Here is a 20,556-nt window from a genome sequence, read left to right as displayed (position 1 = left end):
TGAGACTGCTAAACATTGAGGACGGAGTGGAGGTTAAGGATAATCTAGGCATGGCCCAATATCTAAACAAATACTTTAGCCTCATTAAAGACTGAGGCAATGAGGAGTTTAGGGATAATGGTAGGACAACAAATGGGAAGGAGGATATGGAGGTAGATATTACCACATCCGAGGTAGAAGCCAAACTTAAACATCTTAACGGGACTCAATCGTGGGTCCCAGATAATCTTCATCCAAGAATATTAAAGGAACTGGCACATGAAATTGCAAGCCCATTAGCAAAAAAATTTCATGAATCTGTAAACTCAGGGGTTGTACCGTATGACTGGAGAATTGCTAACATAGTTCCTATTTTTAAGAAAGGTAAAAAAAGTGACCCGGCTAACTACAGGCCTGTTAGTTTGACAGCTGTAGTATGCAAGGTCTTGGAAAAATTTTTGAAGGAGGAAGTAGTTAAGGACATTGAGGTCAATGGTAATTGGGACAAAATACAACATGGTTTTACAAAAGGTAGATCGTGTCAAACCAACCTGATCTTCTTTGACAAGGTAACAGATTTTTTAGACAAAGGAAATGCAGTGGATCTAATTTACCTTGATTTCAGTAAGGCATTTGATATGGTTCCACATGGGGAATTATTAGCTAAATTGGAAAAGATGGGGATCAATATGAAAATAAAGGTAGAAAAGGAACTGGTTAAAGGGGAGACTACAACGGGTCACACTGAAAGGTGAACTGTCAGGCTGGAAGGAGGTTACCAGTGGAGCTCCTCACGGATCGGTTTTGGGATTAATCTTTTTATTACTGACCTTGGCACAAAAAGCGGGAATGTGCTAATAAAGTTTGCGGATGACACAAAGCTGGGAGGTATTGCCAATACAGAGGACCAGGATATCATACACGATGAAACTGGAGTAATAGCAATAGGATGAAATTTAATAGTGAAAAGTGCAAGGTCATGCATTTAGGGATTAACAACAAGAATTTTTGTTATAAACTGGGGATGCATCACTTGGAAGTAACAGAAGAGAAGAGGAGAAGGACCTCGGAGTATTGGTTGATCACAGGATGACTATGAGCCGCCAATGCGATATGACCATGAAAAAAGCTAATGCGGTTTTGGGATGCATCAGGCGAGGTATTTCCAGTAGAGATAAAGAGGTGTCAGTACCGTTATACTAGGCACTGGTGAGACCTCATCTCGAATAGCGTGTGCAGTTCTGGTCTCCCATGTTTAAGAAAGATGAATTCAAACTGGAACAGGTACAGAGAAGGGCTACTAGGATGATCCGAGGAATGGAAAACCTGTCTTATGAAAGGAGACTCAAAGAGCTTAGCTTGTTTAGCCTAACCAAAATAAGGCTGAGACGAGATATGATTGCTCTCTATAAATATATCAGAGGGATAAATACCACGGAGGGAGAAGAATTATTTAAGCTCAGTACCAATGTGGACACAAGAACAAACGGATATCAACCGGCCATACCTAGGGAGATGGTGGAATCTCCTTCCTTAGATATTTTTAAGGTCAGGCTTGACAAAGCCCTGGCTGGGATGATTTAGTTGGGGACTGGTCCTGCTTTGAGCAGAGGGTTGGACTAGATGACCTCCTGAGGTCCCTTCCAACCCTGATATTCTATTCTAAGGAAGTTTACACTCGAAGGTTTCTAACCATCAGAAGAGTGAAGTTCTGGAACAGCCTTTCAAGGGAAGTGGTGGGGGCAAAAGACATATCTGGCTTCAAGAGAAAACTTGATAAGTTTATGGAGGAGATGATATAATGGGATAGCCTAATTTTGGCAATTAATTGATCTTCGACTATTAGCGGTAGATATGCCCAATGGCCTGTGATGGGATGGGATCTGAGTTACTATAGAAAATTCTTTCCTGGGTGTCTGGCTGGTGAGTCTTGCCCACATGCTCAAGGTTTAGCAGATCGCGATATCTGGGGTTGGGAAGGAATTCTCCTCCATGGCAGATTGTCAGAGGCCCTGGAGGTTTTCGCCTTCCTCTGCAGCATGGGGCATGGGTTACTTGCTGGAGGATTCTCAGCACCTCGAAGTCTTTAAACCACGATTTGAGGACTTAAATACTCAGACATAGGTTAGAGGTTTGTTACAGGAGTGGGTGGAGTGAGATTCTGTGCCCTGCATTGTGCAGGAGATCAGACTAGACGATCATAATGGTCCCTTCTGACCTTAAAGTCTATGATTATTATTTCTTTTTGAATTTATTCCAAAGAATGGCCTAGACTAGGGAAAAAATGAAAACCACCAGTTTGGGTGGAATGAACAGACTTATTAAGGACATGTCTACACTAGCGAACTTACAGCAGCACAGCTGTACCGATGCAGCTGTGCTACTATAAGATTGATCATTTAGCTGTTCTATGCCGAGGAGAGAGCTCTCTGTTGACCTAATTAAACCACCACACCGAATGGCAGTAGCGGGAGAGCCCATGTCCTGGCAACGTAGCACTGTCTACACCGGTGCTTCTGTCGGTGTAACTTACGTCGCTTAGAGGGATTTTTTTTTTTGACACCCCTGAGCAACATAAATTATACCAACAAAAGTGCTTGTGTAAACATAGTCTAAGGACCTGGCAGAAACCAATCCAGATCAACACTGTGTCCAGAGAGACAGTGCAAGCTCCAATGACTCATGGATTGAAACACTCAGCAGAAAAGATGAGCAAAGACTCCAGCTCGAGAACAAAGGACAAAATGTGAGGTGGAGGGAATAAGTATTGGCTTCTAGAAGAGGCTGGGACCTCTCTCACTTAGGAACTGACTAAGGAAGGAAGTCAGAGTGTCAGTGAGAGACAGCCTGAAAATGGAGCTCACTACAGCTTGGCTGGTGAATTACTCTGAGCTGACCAGAATGCTTTAACTTTCATTTCTCTATGCTGACCTAAGGATTTTCAAAGCTGTGTTCTTCTTGACTAATAAATCCTATTCTGTTTTGAAAACACTGTTTGGGGAGTCATTACAAATACTGGCTGGGGTGCATTAGTCCCTGAAGAATGTACACATCTCTGCCAGGAGTCTCTCAGTTGTGCTCGCTGAGCAGAGCTCACAGTGTGAAGCAGGAGTTGAAGACTTAGCAGTTCAGTCATTAGAAGCAATAAGGCTGCATGGCTTACCCTGAAGGAAGAGAGACCCCACCCGCTCCCCTTGGGGAATCTGGCACATCACAAGGATTCCTTTAAGAGACTATTCCAAAGTTGGAAACACAGTGCTGATCTTTTGGATCTATGATAACATATAGCCTGGTTTAGGTGAAAATCCAAGTGGATTTTGGGGGTGAACTTCGGGGGTAATCTCAACATACATTTGTCAGCATAGAAAATAACGTATCGTGGTTCATTCATAAGGGCACCCAATTCACCGACCTTTCTAGTTGATGTGCTAGCTACCAAAAAGGTGACCTTTGTAGAGAGATGGGAGATGAAGCATGTCACTAAAGGTTCAAACAGCGGCTTGGTTAATGCTGAGAGGACCGAATGAAAGTCCCACGTTGGACCAAGTTTATTTACTGGAGTAAAGGTTTTCACTACACAGTTCTGATGTGGGTAAAAATAGAATGGTTGTCTATTGCAGAGGGGAGCAGGGGCTAATTGCCACCAAGTGCACTCAAAGGGAGCTAAGGGAAAGACCAGAGTCTTCAGAATGAGCAGGCAGTCTAAGATACTGGAAATGTCTGATTCTTCGGGGGACATCTGGTGATTCTGGGTCTAAAACAGAAAAATGCTTCCACTTAGCTGAATAGCATATTCTGGTGGATTCCTTCTGGCTGCTAAGGATGACCTGAACCATTAACAAAACATGCCTGTGCCCATTTAATGCCCATACAAATATCACCCCACAAGATGAAAAGGCACTGAATTGGGATGTCTGATCTTGGCCCATATCTGGTATCAAGAGATCTGGGAAAGGTGTGAGACTGATGTATGGTTGTTCTGACAGCTGGAGAAGGTTGAGGAACTGTTCAGGCCATCTGGGAGCAATGAGGATAATGATCATTGCCTCATCATGAGGACATGAGTTAAGAGAGGAACTTGGGGGTGGTGGTGTGTGAACATTAAGATTAGGAAGGAATTCCTTTCGGAGTCCCAGTCCTACACTCCTCTGGAACAATATATCGGATTTCCTGTTTTCTTGTGACATTGCCTGAATATAGTCTTTACCACAGAGTAGGGTATCTCTCATTTGTGGTTGCTCAACAAGTGTCTGCTGAGGCTGTCTGCTAATGTACTCTGTATTCCCCAGGTGGTGTACCGCTGATGGTGTATTCATCACCAAATCACCTTGATTCCACAGATTGACCAACTCTATGCAGAGGAGAATGGATCTTGCTCCCCCTCGCTTACTAATGTAAAACACTTATTTTGTCTGACATCACCTGAAAATATTGGGATTGTATAAGCAATAAGCATTGCACACAGGCCTCTTGAACAGCTCTCACTTCTAGGAGATTTATATGCATCCTGGGCTCCTAGGGTGTCCATGTTCCTTGTGGGCATACTATGAGGGAGGCATCTAATCCATGTCTTCTGTGGTGAGGGTGGGATGAAGGGAACTATGCACACCTTGTCCCTGCACTACCACCAACCCAAGGAGTCCCTCGCTCCAGGGTGAAGTGTGATTAGCTTGTCCATAGTGTGTGTATTTGGCATGTTGTAACTCTAAGAACACACTAGTTCCATTTGGCACGCTGTTGTCATGATACATACCCAAAAGGTGGCATGTAATATATCACTAGAAAACTAATAAATCATTGATCACTAATATTCTTGTGGGAATGTATATCCAGTAAACAAAGGGTTTTATATAGATATGGTCTGAAAATATGTTCTTAAAATGTATTTGGCAAGCAATGCCTAAGTTATGTTAGCTCCAGATAAAAGGATGTGGTTCCACCTGTCTGAATGTGTGTCCGATATAAATTAAACAAATTTACATGCAAGATTAAAAAAAAGCTCATCAGAAGAGCAAATGAAGACAGACAATTGTTTAAAAATTTCAATGGGGGATGGAAACTGCACCACCAGGAAGCCTTCCTGTCTCTTGAAGGGTCTGTGGACTTTGGTAAGATATAAGGAGAGAGAAAAAGACATTTTGGCATCCATCACTTGATGGACTGAAGGGGTCAGAGCTCTTGAAATCACAGAAAGCTGGATCCTTTTACCAAGGGTACTGAAGTCTCTGGGAGTTGAGTATAGGTGATGAACATGCTTTGGCAAAGACTAACTTGCTGAAATCAAGTTTTAGTCTTAGAATTGTATTTTTACTTATGTTTCCTTTAACACTTTCAATCTTTATTCCTTATACTTGATATCACTTAAACCTATCGCCTTTTTTTATTCGGTTACTTTTACTATAAAGCAATTCAGTGCTTCAATTAAAATAGTGTTTGTTAATGTAGTTAAGGTAATGAGCTGTGGGGCACTGTCTTTTTAAGGGAGCAGCAAACAATTTCTGTAAGCCTTCAGCAAAGGGCTGCACACTACAGGGCAGATGGTTATGGGGAAAATGCGGGACTGGTGGGAGTTGGGGTCATCCTGAAAAAAGTAACTGGAAAAAGTGGAAGCCAGAATGTGACCTGCATGCTTGTATTCTGGATATTGGGGTCAGGGCTGTGAGCCACAGCAGCATAACATGTAAGGCACACAGCGTTGGCGGGGCAGGTGGCAACAAGCTGGTTAACTCCAAAATGTCATAATGTATACTATCCTGAGACAAGCTTTTAGACAGGAAAGTTGAAGTCTTGCGAGGGTGGCATCAGTTCTATGGCTCCCACTAAAGCAGGGTGTCTACCTCTTGAATGAATATCTTCTTGTGAATGTTCCTTGAAAAATGAATGGGAAATGAATGGTATGGTGTAGCTGAACTGGATTATATCAAAGACCCATTTGTCCGTAGTTATCATCCATAAAATATGGGAAAACTGAGTTAGGCAGCCACCAAACTGGATGTCTGGGTTACAATGAGATAGCATCTGAACTGATTTGCAACTCTTGGAAATCCCATCAAAAGAATCTTCTTGCTGGAGATTGTGGTTGAAAGGAAGATGAGGGAGAAAGAGGAAAGGGGAGCGTTATGGTAGTCTGTCTGCACCCTTTGTTGCATCATAGCCCCTCTGGTGGCAGACGACTTGTGGTAATTGTGTCAGTTTATATGGCTATGCTACATCCTCTTCAGTGACTGTGTATGAACCTAGGGAGCATACGGTTGCTCGAGTCCTTTAATGAGTGTAAAGACTCACTTTTTTCATTAAATAAGTTATTTTCCATCAAAGGGCATACCTTCTACAGTTGATTGAACCTCCCTAGGGATCCTGCAGAATGCAGCCAGGATTCACAATGCATCCCAAAAGCCATCAGCTGTATGGATTGTGCTGAATGAAAATTGTAAAGATGTTCTGGCCAGACTATTCTCATCAATAAGGGCCTGAAATTCCGAAATTTTCAAAGAGTTGACAAAATCATCTCTCACTAGCAAGACCTGGTAATTAGCTATTCAGAATGCAGAGCTGGAAGACACAAATACTCTCCTTCCAAAGAAGGTATGTACACATTTGGCCTCTTCATCTGAAGGAATGGACCTGGGAGTGGTTGCCTAATCCTGTCAGTGGCTGTCTGAACCAAAACGATTTCAAGGCAAGAGGAGTAAATATAAACTTTGCTCCCTTGGCTGGAACAAAGCTCCTCTTGTCTGCCCTCTTGGGGCTCAGTGCACATGTCTCTGGAGTATGTCACTTCATCTTGGCAGGCTTCAAGATGGCCTTGTTAACAGAGTGTGACTCTACTAGGTCCCATACTCTAACATCCAGGAGTTTGTGGGGTGTCTCCTCAATTTCCTTCAGAGGAATCCAGAGCTCATCTGCAACTCTCCTCAATAAATCTTGAAACTGTCTATGGTCAACTGGCAGAGACGACGAGGCAAGCACCTCATCAGGAGATGAAGATACTCCTGTTGGAACTGGCAGTACCACTGGAACTGGCTCTACCTTTTCCTCAACTTCCTGAGAGCGCTCTGGCTGATCTCTTGGGTGGGAAGGGCAGAGAATGGATGGATGGATGGATGGCTCTTGATGAGCACGTACCAATTCCGGATAATGCAAAATATTATCCACAGTCCCCAGTACAGCCAATGAGAGGGATCCAACATAGGTTGAGAAGGGCTCCAAGGCATAAAGCAGCAGTTCTCAAACTATGGGTCGGGACCCTGAATGAGGTCAGTAGGACTGGCTTAGACTTGCTGAGCTCAGTGCTGAAGCCCGAATCCAACTGCCCAGGGCCAAAGCCAAAACATGAGGGCTTCATCCCTGGGTGGCAGGACTCAGGTTGCAGGCCTCCTGCCCGGGGTTGAAATGCTTAAGCTTCAGCTTTGGCCCCCCTGCCTGGAGCTGTGGGGTTTGGGGGACCACCAAGGGCAGTAGGACTTGGGTGGGCTCAGGCTTCCATCCCCCCGCCTGGGGGCATGAAATAATTTTTGTTGTAAGAAGGGGGTTGCAGTGCAATTAAGTTTGAGAACCCCTGGCATAGAGGATACCAACAGTCCTGGGGTGAGGGAAGGGAACCCCATATTATGAGGCTGTGGCAGAGCCCAGGATATTCTAACTTCTCTGTCTGGGCTTATAGCTGTTGGTGTGGTGATGTCAGTCCCATCTCCATGTCAGAGATTCCCCTGAAGAGGAAAATGAAAGTTCCACTTCCATTTGTGGTGCCCTTGGTACAGTCTATGTAGCACTAATGTAACTATAGTTAGAATGAGGAATCAGTTTCTCTTGTAGCGTTTGCAGACTGCTAGTGTTAAAATTATCCTTGTAAAGACCAGGTCCATTAGAAGGGGGGATTCTGGGTTCAGAATGACAAAAAATATCCTCAGGAGTGGTATATTTGTCTGTTCTTTGGACACTGGTGTTTCCTTATGCGCTCGTGTCAGTACCAACAGTCCATGAAGTTCTCATGTATCCTTTGATGGTAGGGGTGGTTGTACCGGTCTTGGCTTGTTACACTCCGTTCTTGGTATTGACAGTCCTTCCTCTGTCAATGGTGCCGATGCAAAGGCTCTCTGACTCCTCAAAACCTGTGGGTTGGTACTGTGTCCTTTATAGGCTCTTGAACCTCAGAACAGAGCATGAAGAGTCACTCAGCTGAGAAGGATATCAGGGAAGTACCCCTTTTCATTTACATGGCTCTGGAAGCGGATTTTTCTTTAGGCTTTTTAAGAGGGCTTTCTAGCCTCATGGTGAGTTGGGGAAGAGGTCTTCTTAGCTCTAACTTTGCTCACCCACGTGTCAGACGTGACAGTGCTAGATGGAACATTCCTTAACAGCTCTGCATGATGAGAAGAGGGGGTCTGCCCACTTTGGATCAGACTGAGGCCTCATAAAAATATACTCCTTGTGGAGCATCCTAAGTTTGAATTCCCATGCTTGCCAGGTTCTGCTTGGAAAAGACTGGCAGATACTGTACCCAGTAAAAATATGAGCTTCTCCAAGGCAGTACAGGCACCTTTGATGGTTGTTGCTGACCAAGAACTGTCTCCTGCCACAGATGCATCACAAAGCCTGGGAACCTGGGCATAATGTGAGTCCCATCCAGGCTGGGGCAGCCCATGAGTGGAAGAAGTCCCTAAAAACCAACAAAACTAACCAGAACTAATATCTAGGTAATAAAATTTCTTGTGAAATGTTTACAGGTTCGAAGTTACAGGATCAGCTCTGTGGACAATGGAGGAGTCCCTCTCAGACCACACAGCAGTAGAATGGAACTGGAGGGGCACTCAGTCTATACCACTCCTTAAATCCTCAATTCAGACCATGAGAGGTTGCAACCATGGACAAACAGACATCATTAGCAGAAGTCTTCCAGTCTGAAGCACATGGAGCACATGCATACCCACAATGAAATACACTGAGGGATCAACACTCAAAGAAGCAGAGATTTGGGGGGGGGGGGGGAGAGATGGGGCACAAACATTTAGCAGAAGAAGGGTGTAGATTTTACCCAATAAGATCGACCCAGGTCAATGAAGCACAAAATTTCTGAAAGTAAAGAAGGGCCTGAACAATTGGGTTTATCCTGGTGTAATGCAGCCTGCCAGGGGTCTGTAAATTTGGACTGATACTCCCAAGTAGCTTTACCTGCACCAGGAGCTCTAAAGTTGGCTTCCAGGCCATGAAGACAAGACAAGCATCACTTCTTGGAGACAGAGCTGAATCTTAAGAGCACTCCGTCCCCAGGGGTTCAGAGCCTTTGAGGAAGACAGGGAGGAAGAGAGTGGATGATATTCTGCCCTCTCCTGTAGGGCTCCTGTCTGGCTAGAAAACTTTGAAGCAGATCTCAGCAGCAGAAGACTCCTACACTCACTGGATTTTTCCCTTTTCTTCCCTATTAAGTTCAGAAGGTGGAATAGGAGGTTAGGAAGGACAGAACAACAGTTGAGAACTGAAGTATAAGGTATGCTTCCAGGTTAGGAGGCAGAGCAAAGAGAACACTGACACATATCAGACTTGACTGATAAATATTTTGCCTCATTGCTTCTGGTAGGTGGTGCCACAATGTTTGTCAGTCGCTAACTGTTGGGCATGAGAGAAGGAAAACAGGGACAAATGTACTTTGACATATAAAATAGCATTCCACAGAACTGCTCCATAGTCCTCACAGAACTGATCCCTGAACTGGAACACTAGCAGTTTGAGGGAAAGTTAACTTCTGGATTGATATTATTCCTTTAAGGAAGCAATATGGGTTCCACAATCTTTGAGGGCTTTGTGTGGTGGATAGGTCAGTGTAATAGCTGATCAGTTCCGCATAATAAGTTTATTCTACTCACAGAGGCATCAAAACTTCAGCTAGCTTCTCCCTGCTACCCCCAAACAAGCCTTAATCTCTCAGATAAGGGGCATACTTTATTTTGAAAAAATACATTCTCTTTGCAAGTTGACAGAATGCAGCAGAAGAGATCCATAAATTGCAGGCAGAGGTGCATCAGCAGCTTTTTATCAGTTTAGAATTTTAGTTATCACGGTTCTATCAGAATGTACATCAAAACGCAAAAACAAGATTCATTGTAATAGTCAACCCAGAAAACAGCATTTTCAGAGTACTGCCGAAACCCTTCCTAATACATGGAGAAATGAGGGAGTGTAAGTACAAAGAAAAGACAGCTGAACTTTTTGATCTAGTTTTTGTCACTGACAATGTCACTGTCCCAAGCACCACTACCTCTAAAAAGCCTTATCAAGCTTTTAATGTGAAAGGTAATATGACCCCCTCAATTAGCAGTAAATCATAATTATTTTTATATGTATTAAACCTAATGTTCACTTTACCTGTCTGATTCCAAGCTATGTCCTGGAGACTGCTGAAGACAATTCCTCTTAAAACTGGACTCTCCAGCATCTCCAACCACAGAAAGAATAACTTTACGCATATTTCCATAAAAAAGCTCAATGTCATTTGTCCTTTGCGGTAGGTCATACACTAAAAAGATATTTTGAAGGATTAAAAGGAAAAAAATCTAAAAAGGATAACATACAACAATAACGCATTGTAACTGAATTGATCGGCTAGAAGTTTCAGAAAAGATATCCATAATAAACTAATAAATGGATTGTGTAACCTAATATAGTTTGCATTACTGAACCTAAAATAGACTCGTTTTTGGAAAATAAGTCTTGGTTGGCTTCCAACTTGCAGACATGAGCTAACATGAACTGAGGACCTAATGAGAGCCTTACCATACAGTAAGTTTAGTGCTTCTGCATATTTGGATTGACAAGCTGTATTAAGAATATTTAAGTTTCTTCTACATTTTTATGCAAATGCTACAATGCTATGATTTTAGGCTCAACAGTCACAATAAAATAGTTTTGGCAGGTAAAAGGTAAAATGATGTATGAAATAGAGGTTACTTACTCATAACTGGAGGTCTTCGAGATGTGAGGTCCTTATTAGTATTCCACTCGAGGCTACACCCGCTCACCATTAACCTGAGTCTAGAGATTTTTACTAAGCTGTGTCTGTTGGTACATGTTTGCACAACTATTCTCCTCATGCTCCAAACCAAGGGTATAAAGGGCAATGTATACCAGCGCTTCTCAGGTCCTTATTTTACTGCAAATCCAGATTATAATCTGAAGCAGAGGGTATGGAGGGAGGGTAGTGGAATACAGATAAAAGACCACACATCTCAAAGAACCTCCAGTTCCATTTAGTGATGGACCCTATGTGTATTCCACATGGAGATTAGCAAGCAGTTGTCAAACAGGAGGTGAGTACGAAGACACAGAAGTGATAGCTGACTGTAATACTGCTGTCTGCACAGGTATATATGTAGAAGACAGCTAGACCCAAGTGTAATGTCTCTTGAAGCATGCAAGGAGCTCTAGACAGCTGCTGTACATATCTCTAGTAGATCTTGCCTGTGCTCTGGTGGAGGGATGTGAACTAGTTAGTAGCAAAAGATATCACCAGAGATCCATTACAAAAAGTTTCTGCGCAGATATAGGTTGACCACATGACCTCGCTGCTATGGAAACAAACAGTTTAGGTGTCTTTCTAATCACCTTTGTTTTGTAAATAAAAGGCCAGTGCCCTTCAGATGCCCAGAGAATGAAGCCTCCTCTCTTCATCAGAAGTATAGTTTCAGAAGAAAAATTGTAAGTGGATGTGAAACTCTAAAGGTACCTTAAAGATGAGTTTCAGGTCAGGGCACAATGAAACCTTTTCTTTTTGGAAGGTGGTATGTGGGGGGGGGGGGGGTGTCTGTCATGAGTGTTCCCAGCTCACTGGCTCTTCTGGCTGATACACAGGTACCTAGATATTAAGTTCAGAAGGGACCATTATGATCATCTAGTCTGACCTCCTGCACAATGCAGGCCACAGAATCTCATCCGCCCACTCTTGCAATAAACCTCTGAGGTTATGGTGAATAGGAAAGCAACTTTCATTGAAATACGGGGTACAGAAGGCTTGAAGGGAGGTCTGATGAGACAAAAGAACGAAGGTCCCACTGGGATGTGAGCTTCACCACCAAAAGGTGGGAAGGATTGAAGGCGGTCATTCAAAAATTTAGTTGTTGCAGGATGAGTAAAAAATACTGTGGTTGTCAGCAGGGGGAAGGAAAAGCACTGACTGCTGCCAAATGAACCCAAAAGGGAACTAAAAGAGACTCAGTGTCTTAACAGTAAGTATATATTCCAGAACAGCAAGGATCCCAGCAGATTCTGGAAATAACTGGTGTCATTGAGCCCAAGAGAAGAAATACTTCCATTTAGCTGAAGAACATCTTCTGGTAGACTCTCTCTTACTTTGATTGACAATGGATTGCACCGTTTTGGAACATTAACACTCTCCATCTGATGCCCATCCAAATACTAGTTCCTGAGATGCAGTGATTCTGGGCTGAGATGTCTGAAGGTTTGCTTGCGTTGGGTGGTCTGGAAATGGGTGAATGCTTATGGGCGGACAAGCTGAGAAAAAAGTTACTAATTTTCCCTAAATGTTTTCTTTGAAATGTGTTGCACATGTCCATTCCACCTTTGGTGTGAGTATGAGGGCACACAGTCATTGGAAATTTTTCTCAGTGGTACATATTGGGCAGCTCGAGCACCCCTGTTGCCGCATGCATGGATATAAAGGGCCCAGCCCCCCAAGGCTCCTCAGTTCCTTCTTGCCAGACAACTCCAAATGCAGAGGTGTAGGAGGGAGGGCTGTGGAATGGACATGTGCAACACATCTCAAACAACAGTTCTATGAACAAAGAGAGCACTTGTTAAGGCAAGCCAAGAAATTTCAACAACCATCACAGGTGATAAGAAGGAACTGAGTGAGTTTAGGGGCAGCGGAGCCCTTTATACTGGCTGTCATGGAATCACCGGGCGATGCTCGGGAACTACTCAATACAAAGCCAGTCAGGACTGGGGGAGCCTCCTCTCTCAGAGCAGACTGTCTCCAGGGCAAGAAGCTTCCACAGCTTTGACCTTCCTGGGTCTGACCTCAGAGCATTCAGCATCCCCTGGCCCACCGTGCGCTTCCCAAAACAAGTCCACACAGGCGGGGCTCTCAATTCCGCAGTCAGACGTGACTCTCAGCCAGCCAGTTAAACAAAAGGTTTATTAGATGACAGGAACACAGTCTAAAGCAGAGTTTTTAGGTACAGGTTGGGCCTCCCTCCACTTCCCCAGCCAGCGCCAAACAAACTCTCCCACCTGTCCTCTGGCCTTTGTCTCTTTCCTGGGCCAGGAGGCCACCTGATCTCTTGGTTCTCCAACACTGTCAGTTGGCACCTTACAGGGGAGGGGCCCAAACCATCAGTTGCCAGGAGACAGGGTGTCGGCCATTCTCTGTACAGACACTGGCCCTCTAGGGCCTGCAACACTCTCACACCCTTATCCCACCACAGAGATACTTAAGAAATGCATACGGGAAACTGAGGCACTCACACAGTAATCAGAGAGAACATTAAGAACAGTCCCACTTTGTCACACTGGCACACAGGGATGTGCAGTAGCAGAAGGTGCTCAAGCCTCACCCCAACAGATATTACTAAGGGAAAAATTTCTGATGATTGTGCACGGGCACGCTCATATTATAACCTGAAAACACATGTGCAATCACTTCAAGAACTACAGTAAATACATGAACCAGAACTGTCTTGGCCAGTTGGGTGTAAGGATGACTCAAGCTCTGTCATAAATTTTCTGTAGGACCTGTGCTATTAATGGGATGGGAAGGAAGGCATACCTGAGGTGATCCTTCCACGTTAGCAGAAGGGCATTTGAGCCTTTGTCTAGAGCTCCTCTCAAGCAGTATAGAGGAAGTTGCCTGTTAAGCTGTGAGGCAAAAAGGTCCCAAGACTGGGTGAAGACCTCATCCAGGACTGAATTGTCAATCTCCCATTCATGATCTGTGGAAAAATGCCTACTGAGAATGTCTACTAAGCAGTTCTACACACCTGGTAAATATGCTGCTGAAAGGTTTATGTCATGGTGGATACTACAGGTCCAAAGGTTGACTGACTCCATACAAAGAGGGAGGAATCTTGTTCCCTCCTGCTTCTTTATACTGAAGAGAGTGGTCATTTTTTACAGCATTATTTGGATATGCCAGGATTGGATAAGTGGGAAGAAGCCATTGCAGGCCCAACAGACTGCTCACTTCTAGTAAATTGATATGTATTCTGGACTCCCGAGGGGGTCCAGATGCCTTGTGCAGAACAATCATCCATATGAGCTACTCAACCTAACAGGCAGACATCAGTAAAGATGCCTGCCTTGGGTGTCTATGTGAGGAAAAGGATCCCCACTCAAACAGTCTTCGGCTTTGTCCACCAGCTGAAAGAGTCCAGAACCTTGGATTGAACTATCAGTATGGCATGGATATTGCACTCCTCTAGTGAGTAGACAGACAGAAGCTAGGTTTTCAGACAACGGAAATGGAGCCTGGCAAACAGCATCACATGTGTGCATGAGGCTATGTGGCCTAGGAGAAACAGGCATGTTCTAACTGAAGTCTGGGGCCTGAGGGTGACCTGGTTTATGAAAGCCTGCATGGCATGGAATCTCTCCATAGATAGTTCGCCTCTTGCTGTAGCTGAGTCCAAGTTCACTCCTATGAAGTTTATGGACCTTGTGGGGGCTCAAAGCAGACTTCTCATGGTTAAACTCCTATAGAAGTAAAGAGGCAAATCAGAAACAGATTGCCAACTGGACTTCCTCATATGACCTGCTCATTAGAAGCCAGTCATCAAGATATGGGAAGACTGTAAACCCATTTCTTTTCATCCAAGCTGCCATCACTGAAAAAAACCCAACACTTTTGTAAAGACTCTCTGTGCTGTAGCTAGCCCAAATGGAAGAACACTTGAAGGTAAGCCTTGGCCACCAATTTGCCCTCATCAATTAAGAAATGGAAGCAGGGTCTATTTTCCCGAGGAAGCTTGTCTTTAAAACTTAAAAACTTAGTATAACTGGTGAAATCATATTGAGCTAGAAGAGTCACGTAATCTGAAATACTGAATTGGAGTGAGGTGAAGACAACCTTTCTTCTCAGGAGACCAAGCCATTTGGACCTTCGTCTGAGGAAACAGTTTTGGAGTGTTGCAGCCTTCACCGCTCAGTGGCCACTTGTACCACCAAGGAGTTAGGCAGTGGGTGCGAGAATAGAAACTCTCCCCCCTTGGATGGGGCAAAATAGCGCTTCTCAGCCTTCTTCAGGGTGGGAGCACAAGAAGTGGGAATGTGCCACAGTTTTTTTGCTAGATCCAAAAGGCTGAGGGCTGCAAAATGTCCAGCAATCTATGTTGGAGCTCCTGAACTTCAAACTGTATCTGCAGCTGAGGCACCACTCCATGTAAGAGTTTCTGACACAGTGCCTGAAATTGTCAGGTGAAGAAGGGGTAACCACCTCATCCAGGGCAAGATGATGAAACCTCTCCCAAAGCAGTCAGAACCATCAGCTCCATTTCACCTTCATCCTCTGATGGGACCAGTCAGGGTTGGCAAGGAGATGGTAAATAAGGCTCATGTACCCATTCCAAATGCCTAGGGTAGGATCCCAAGGTCCCCAGTAGCACCAGTATGAGGGATCAACTGGCATGGAAGACTGGAAACCAGAGAGCCATCAGTCCATACCTTCTGTTTGGAGCACAAGGACAACAACGCATGTCTGCACCAATGGACAGTGCTTACTAAAAATCTCCAAAAGGAGGGACAATGTGCACACGGGTATTCATGTAGGAAATAGGGATCATCACTCAAAGAAGAAAATGAACAGAAACTTCTCACAGGATATGTACTTTCTTACTATAAACAACACAGGCCAATGTATATTATTGGCTCTGCTGCATAGTAGCTAGAAAGGATGATTATTACTGTTTGTATAGCACCTACGCTTCAGATTAAGAATACTTGGATCAAGAGTGCCACACATTCTGTGGAGTATCAAATTTAATTTGGATTTCCAGCTCATCATGTAACTCACTGATGTCAACGGAAAGTTTATAAAACGATCAAGGGCAGAATGTGGCTTTTATGCTAACTGAATTGTGCTATTTGTTCTGCAGCTGGCATATTTAGCACCACTTAGCCAGAAAATATGGTCAGTCTTAGAAATAACACTATTTCTACCCCCCTTCATCCTATTCTCCCTTTTATTTCTCACTCTTTCCTGACATCTCCCTCCTGCTGCATTTTTCTACCTGCAAAAATCTCAGTTCCAAACCCATCCCTCCCATACAGTAGGTGTCACTTCTTCACTCTTCCCCATTTTTATTTGCTGAAGTGATCACCACTTAACTAGTTAATGCTGATATTTAATTGGTGGTGTTAGGCTTGGCAGGTATTGATCTAATTTGTTCGTTGTTGGTAAATGTCAATTTTACCTGACACACACAAACCAACTAAAACAATGGTTTTCAATGTTTTTTCATTTCACCCCTAAAAAATTTTTAATGGAGGTACAGACCCCTTTGGAAATCTTCAGCTTTGTCTGAAGACCCCTGGGGTCTGCAGACCACAGGTTGAAATCCACTGTTCTATGGTACCGACAATACTTTGTGGACCCCTTAGACAGTCTGCAGACCCCTAGGACTCCATGGACCACAAGTTGAAAACCACTGAATTTTAAAATATCTATTTATAGTAGTCAGGAAGCACAGCCTTCCCTTGCCACCTAATGCCTCTAAAGATCCAGTATGTAGTACGTACACATTTCATAAAGCAGTTGGGAATCTTTCGGAACAAGAAATGCCATTTAAATGGGACTACTAGATAGTGTCTCAAAAGTGCTAGTATTGCACCTTGGAGAAGTTACAGATTTAATAAGTCCATGTATGTAATAATTACTTACAGAAAACTATGTTAGAAGAGGTTTAGTAAAGCATCAAAAAGTTAGAAAAAGGTAGAACTAAGGATGTCCAGGCAACCTTAGTTTGCTCCCATTGTACATCCGCACAATGACACATTCTCTAATTACATGATCACACTATTTTTTCCACAGGACCTCTGCCTCATTCAGTGCACAAATGGACTATAGTTACCAAATGACTAGCTATTCAGAATTTGTTTTTATTCTCCTCATTGAATATGTAGCCACTGGCTTTATTTACTGCACACCATCCAACCCCTGCACTAAATATATAATAATTAGGGCTGTCGATTAACTGCAGTTAACTCACGCAATTAACTAAAAAAAGTAATTGTGAAAAAAAAATTAATTGCGATTAATCACAGTTTTAATTGCAATGTTAAACAGAACACCAATTGAAATTTATTAAATATTTTGGATGTTTCTCCTACATTTTCATATATATTGTATTCTGTGTTGTAATTGAAATCAAAGTATATATTATTTTTATTACAAATATTTGCACTGTAAAAATGATAAAAGGAATAGTATTTTTCAATTCACCTTATAAAAGTACAGTACTGTAGTGCAATCTCGGTCATGAAAGTGCAATTGATAAATGTAGATTTTGTTTGTTACATAACTGCACTCAAAACCAAAACAACGTAAAACTTCACACCAACAAGTTCACTCAGTCCTATTTCTTGTCCAGCCAGTTTTAAAGCAAACAAGTTTGTTTACATTTACAGCAGATAATGCTGCCCTCTTATTTACAAGATCACCAGAAAGTGAGAACAGGCACATGCAGGGCACTTTTGAAGCTGGCATTGTAAGGTATTTATGTGCCAGATATGCTCAACATTCGTTGCCCCTTCATGCTTCGGCCACCAATCCAGAGGACATGCTTCCATGCTGATGACGCTCATTACAAAAAAAGAATGCGTTAATTAAATTTGTGACTGAACTCCTGTGGGGAGAATCGTATATATCCCCTGTTCTGTTTTACCCACATTGTGCCATATATTTCATGTTATAGCAGTCTCGGATGATGACCCAGCACACATTGTTCATTTTAAGAATACTTTCCCTGCAGATTTCACAAAACGCAAAGAAGGTACCAATATGAGATTTCTAAAGATAACTACAGCACTCAACAGAAAGTTTAAGAATCTGACATGCCTTCCAAACTGAGAGGGACAAGGTGTGGAGCATGCTTTCAGTAGTCTTAGAAGAGCAACACTCCGATGCAGAAACTACAGAACCCGAACCACCAAAAAAGAAAATCAACCTTCTGCTAGTGGCATCTGACTCAGAGAATGAAAACAAACAAAAGTCTGCACTGCTTTGGATTGTTATCAAGCAGAACCCATCATGAGCAGCGACGCATGTCCTCTGGAACAGTGGTTGAAGCATGAAGGGACATATGAATCTTTAGCACATCTGGCACATAAATATCTTGCAATGCCGGCTACAACAGTGCCATGTGAATGCCTGTTCTCACTTTCACGTGACATTGTAAATAAGAAGTGGGCAGCGTTATCTCCTGCAAATGTAAACCAACTTGTTTGTCTGAGCGATTGGCTGAATAAGAAGTAGGACAGAGTGAACTTGCAGGCTCTAAAGTTTTACATTGTTTTATTTTTGGATGCAGTTTTTTTGTATATAATTCTACATCTGTAAGTTCAACTTTCACGATAAAGAGACTGCACTACAGAACTTGTATTAGGTGAATGAAAAGTACTATTTCTTTTGGTTTTTCTACAGTGCAAATACTTGTAATAAAAAATAAAGTGAGCATTATACACTTGATATTCTGTGCTGTAATTGAAACCCATATATTTGAAAACGTAGAAAATACCCAAAAATATTTAAATAAATGGTATTCTATTAACAGCACAATTAATCACAATTAATTTTTTTAATCAAGCAATTAACCGCAATTAATTTTTAATCACTTGACAGCCTTAATAATAATTAATTTCGTCATGAATTTTTCTAAGGTGCTCAACATACCATGAATGCTTCACCAATATTACATTGTTTTTGGCTTGTTGGTCCCAGGATATTAGAGAAACAAGGTGGATGAGGTAATATCTGTATTGGACTAACCTCTGATGGGGTGAGAGAGACAAGCTTTTAAGCCTCACATCATCTTTTGTTGTTGTAAAGACAAAGCAAACATTTTATAGAAAAGAATACACGGGGAAAGAATCAGTCTAGATTATATTCACTTGTAAATCCTTAAGCAACATAATTTCTTTGTGTGCCTGAATACTATTTAACACTTTCAGTGCTCAGTAAGTAAATAAGTAAGTTTTTGGCATTCAATATGAAATTTTTCTTTGTTCATATAAGATATTGAGGGTTTTCACCAACTCACAAAAAAAGGACAGCCTCAGAGGCAGAAGTAGGCTTACTTAATAATCTAGATAATAAATTCCTTCATGGTACAAAGGAGAGGAAGAAAAGGCACTGCTTGAAATACTTCTTGTTTGGGAAAAGTAATTTTTGCACTACTTCAAAAAGATGTTCCTTAGAAACTATAAAATGGTCACTTCTTAAAGTGAATTTATTCTGATCTTTGTAAAATTAACTGACAAATTTGCATTGAAGAAGTGTCTGAACATAATATTTTTGAAGCAGCAATGAGAGGAAGAAGCTACTGAAACAATTATTTAACATTTATAATGCAATACTGCCTCATGGTCAACCAAGTCAGAGTCCTGTTTTGCCATAAGCTTACTGTACAAGCTCAACAAATAACAGTGCTTGCCACAAAGAGCTTGCAACCAAAAAACCCACATAATGGGTACACAAAAATAAGCAGGTCTGGGTAGGAATAACAGGAGGTAAATTTTGTGCAAATCAGGATTTCTATTCTGTATTTACCGAATATGGCACAGAAATATTTTTATTAGGAGTGATGTATAGAACAAACATTTAAGGAATAAATGTTTGTAATGGTACTTTCTCAGAAGTTACATGTTTACCTTCAGTCACTAGCTGTTCCCCTTGAAATTCTTCATCAAATGTAATGTTTCTCAGCATGCTGTTTTCAGGGAGTATTTGTTTTGCTGCCTCTGGTTTATACAGCACAGCTCTGTTAAGAGAAATATCAGAAAAACATATTTGGGATCCCCAGTCATTTTTACCACTTAGGCTAAGACAAAAGTGTGACGTTATTGACAAACTGTGACCGTACAGATCATTGTTGCAACCAGGGTCCTATGGTTGCACCAGTTCTTATACAGAGGAGTCCAAGTGGGGTGTCTATGGGAAGGTTATAGTTTGCTGGTTATGATTATGCTGTCTGTATGTGTGTATCATTTTTGTATTTGAAGTTATGAATATTGGCTATGTATTTGTTTGATTCTAAGTAGCCTCAGTGAAGCGTTTGGTGGGCTTCTTGAAAAAAGGACTATTCTCAGTAAGTGCCCAGTCAACACATACTTAACTGATAATGGACTTTGGGAGACGCCAATCCACATCTGAGCTTTTCTGGGAACGTTCAAACTAACATGTAAACAATGGCATCGGCCTGCAAAAAGCTGAATCATTCATAGGCATGTGACTTGCTCAGGTGACTGAAAACTCCATCCTGTTGAGGGGATTTTACACAGGAGAACAAAGGGGTTTCCAGCCACAAGAGAAAGATGATATAAGGCCCTGGAAACCCCTCCATTTTGTCTTCAGATGGC

At 42.4% G+C, this 20,556-nt stretch overlaps 1 protein-coding gene across 1 annotated transcript in view; it reads right to left on the bottom strand.

Moving 5' to 3' along the window:
• The window catches only part of CEP192 (centrosomal protein 192), a 206,728-nt gene that overhangs the window by 36,451 nt on the left and 149,721 nt on the right, over positions 1–20,556 (bottom strand). The window contains exons 46-47 of the mRNA XM_073329624.2: positions 19,849–19,958; positions 10,342–10,492 (exon numbers count right to left, since the gene is read on the bottom strand). Coding sequence (XP_073185725.2) covers positions 10,342–10,492; positions 19,849–19,958 — 261 coding nt within the window. The remainder of the gene's footprint in view (positions 1–10,341; positions 10,493–19,848; positions 19,959–20,556) is intronic.

This window comes from Lepidochelys kempii, chromosome 2, assembly GCF_965140285.1.
Source record: "Lepidochelys kempii isolate rLepKem1 chromosome 2, rLepKem1.hap1, whole genome shotgun sequence".
Classification (NCBI taxonomy): domain Eukaryota; kingdom Metazoa; phylum Chordata; order Testudines; family Cheloniidae; genus Lepidochelys; species Lepidochelys kempii.
This window is presented reverse-complemented; position numbering and strand designations above follow the sequence as displayed.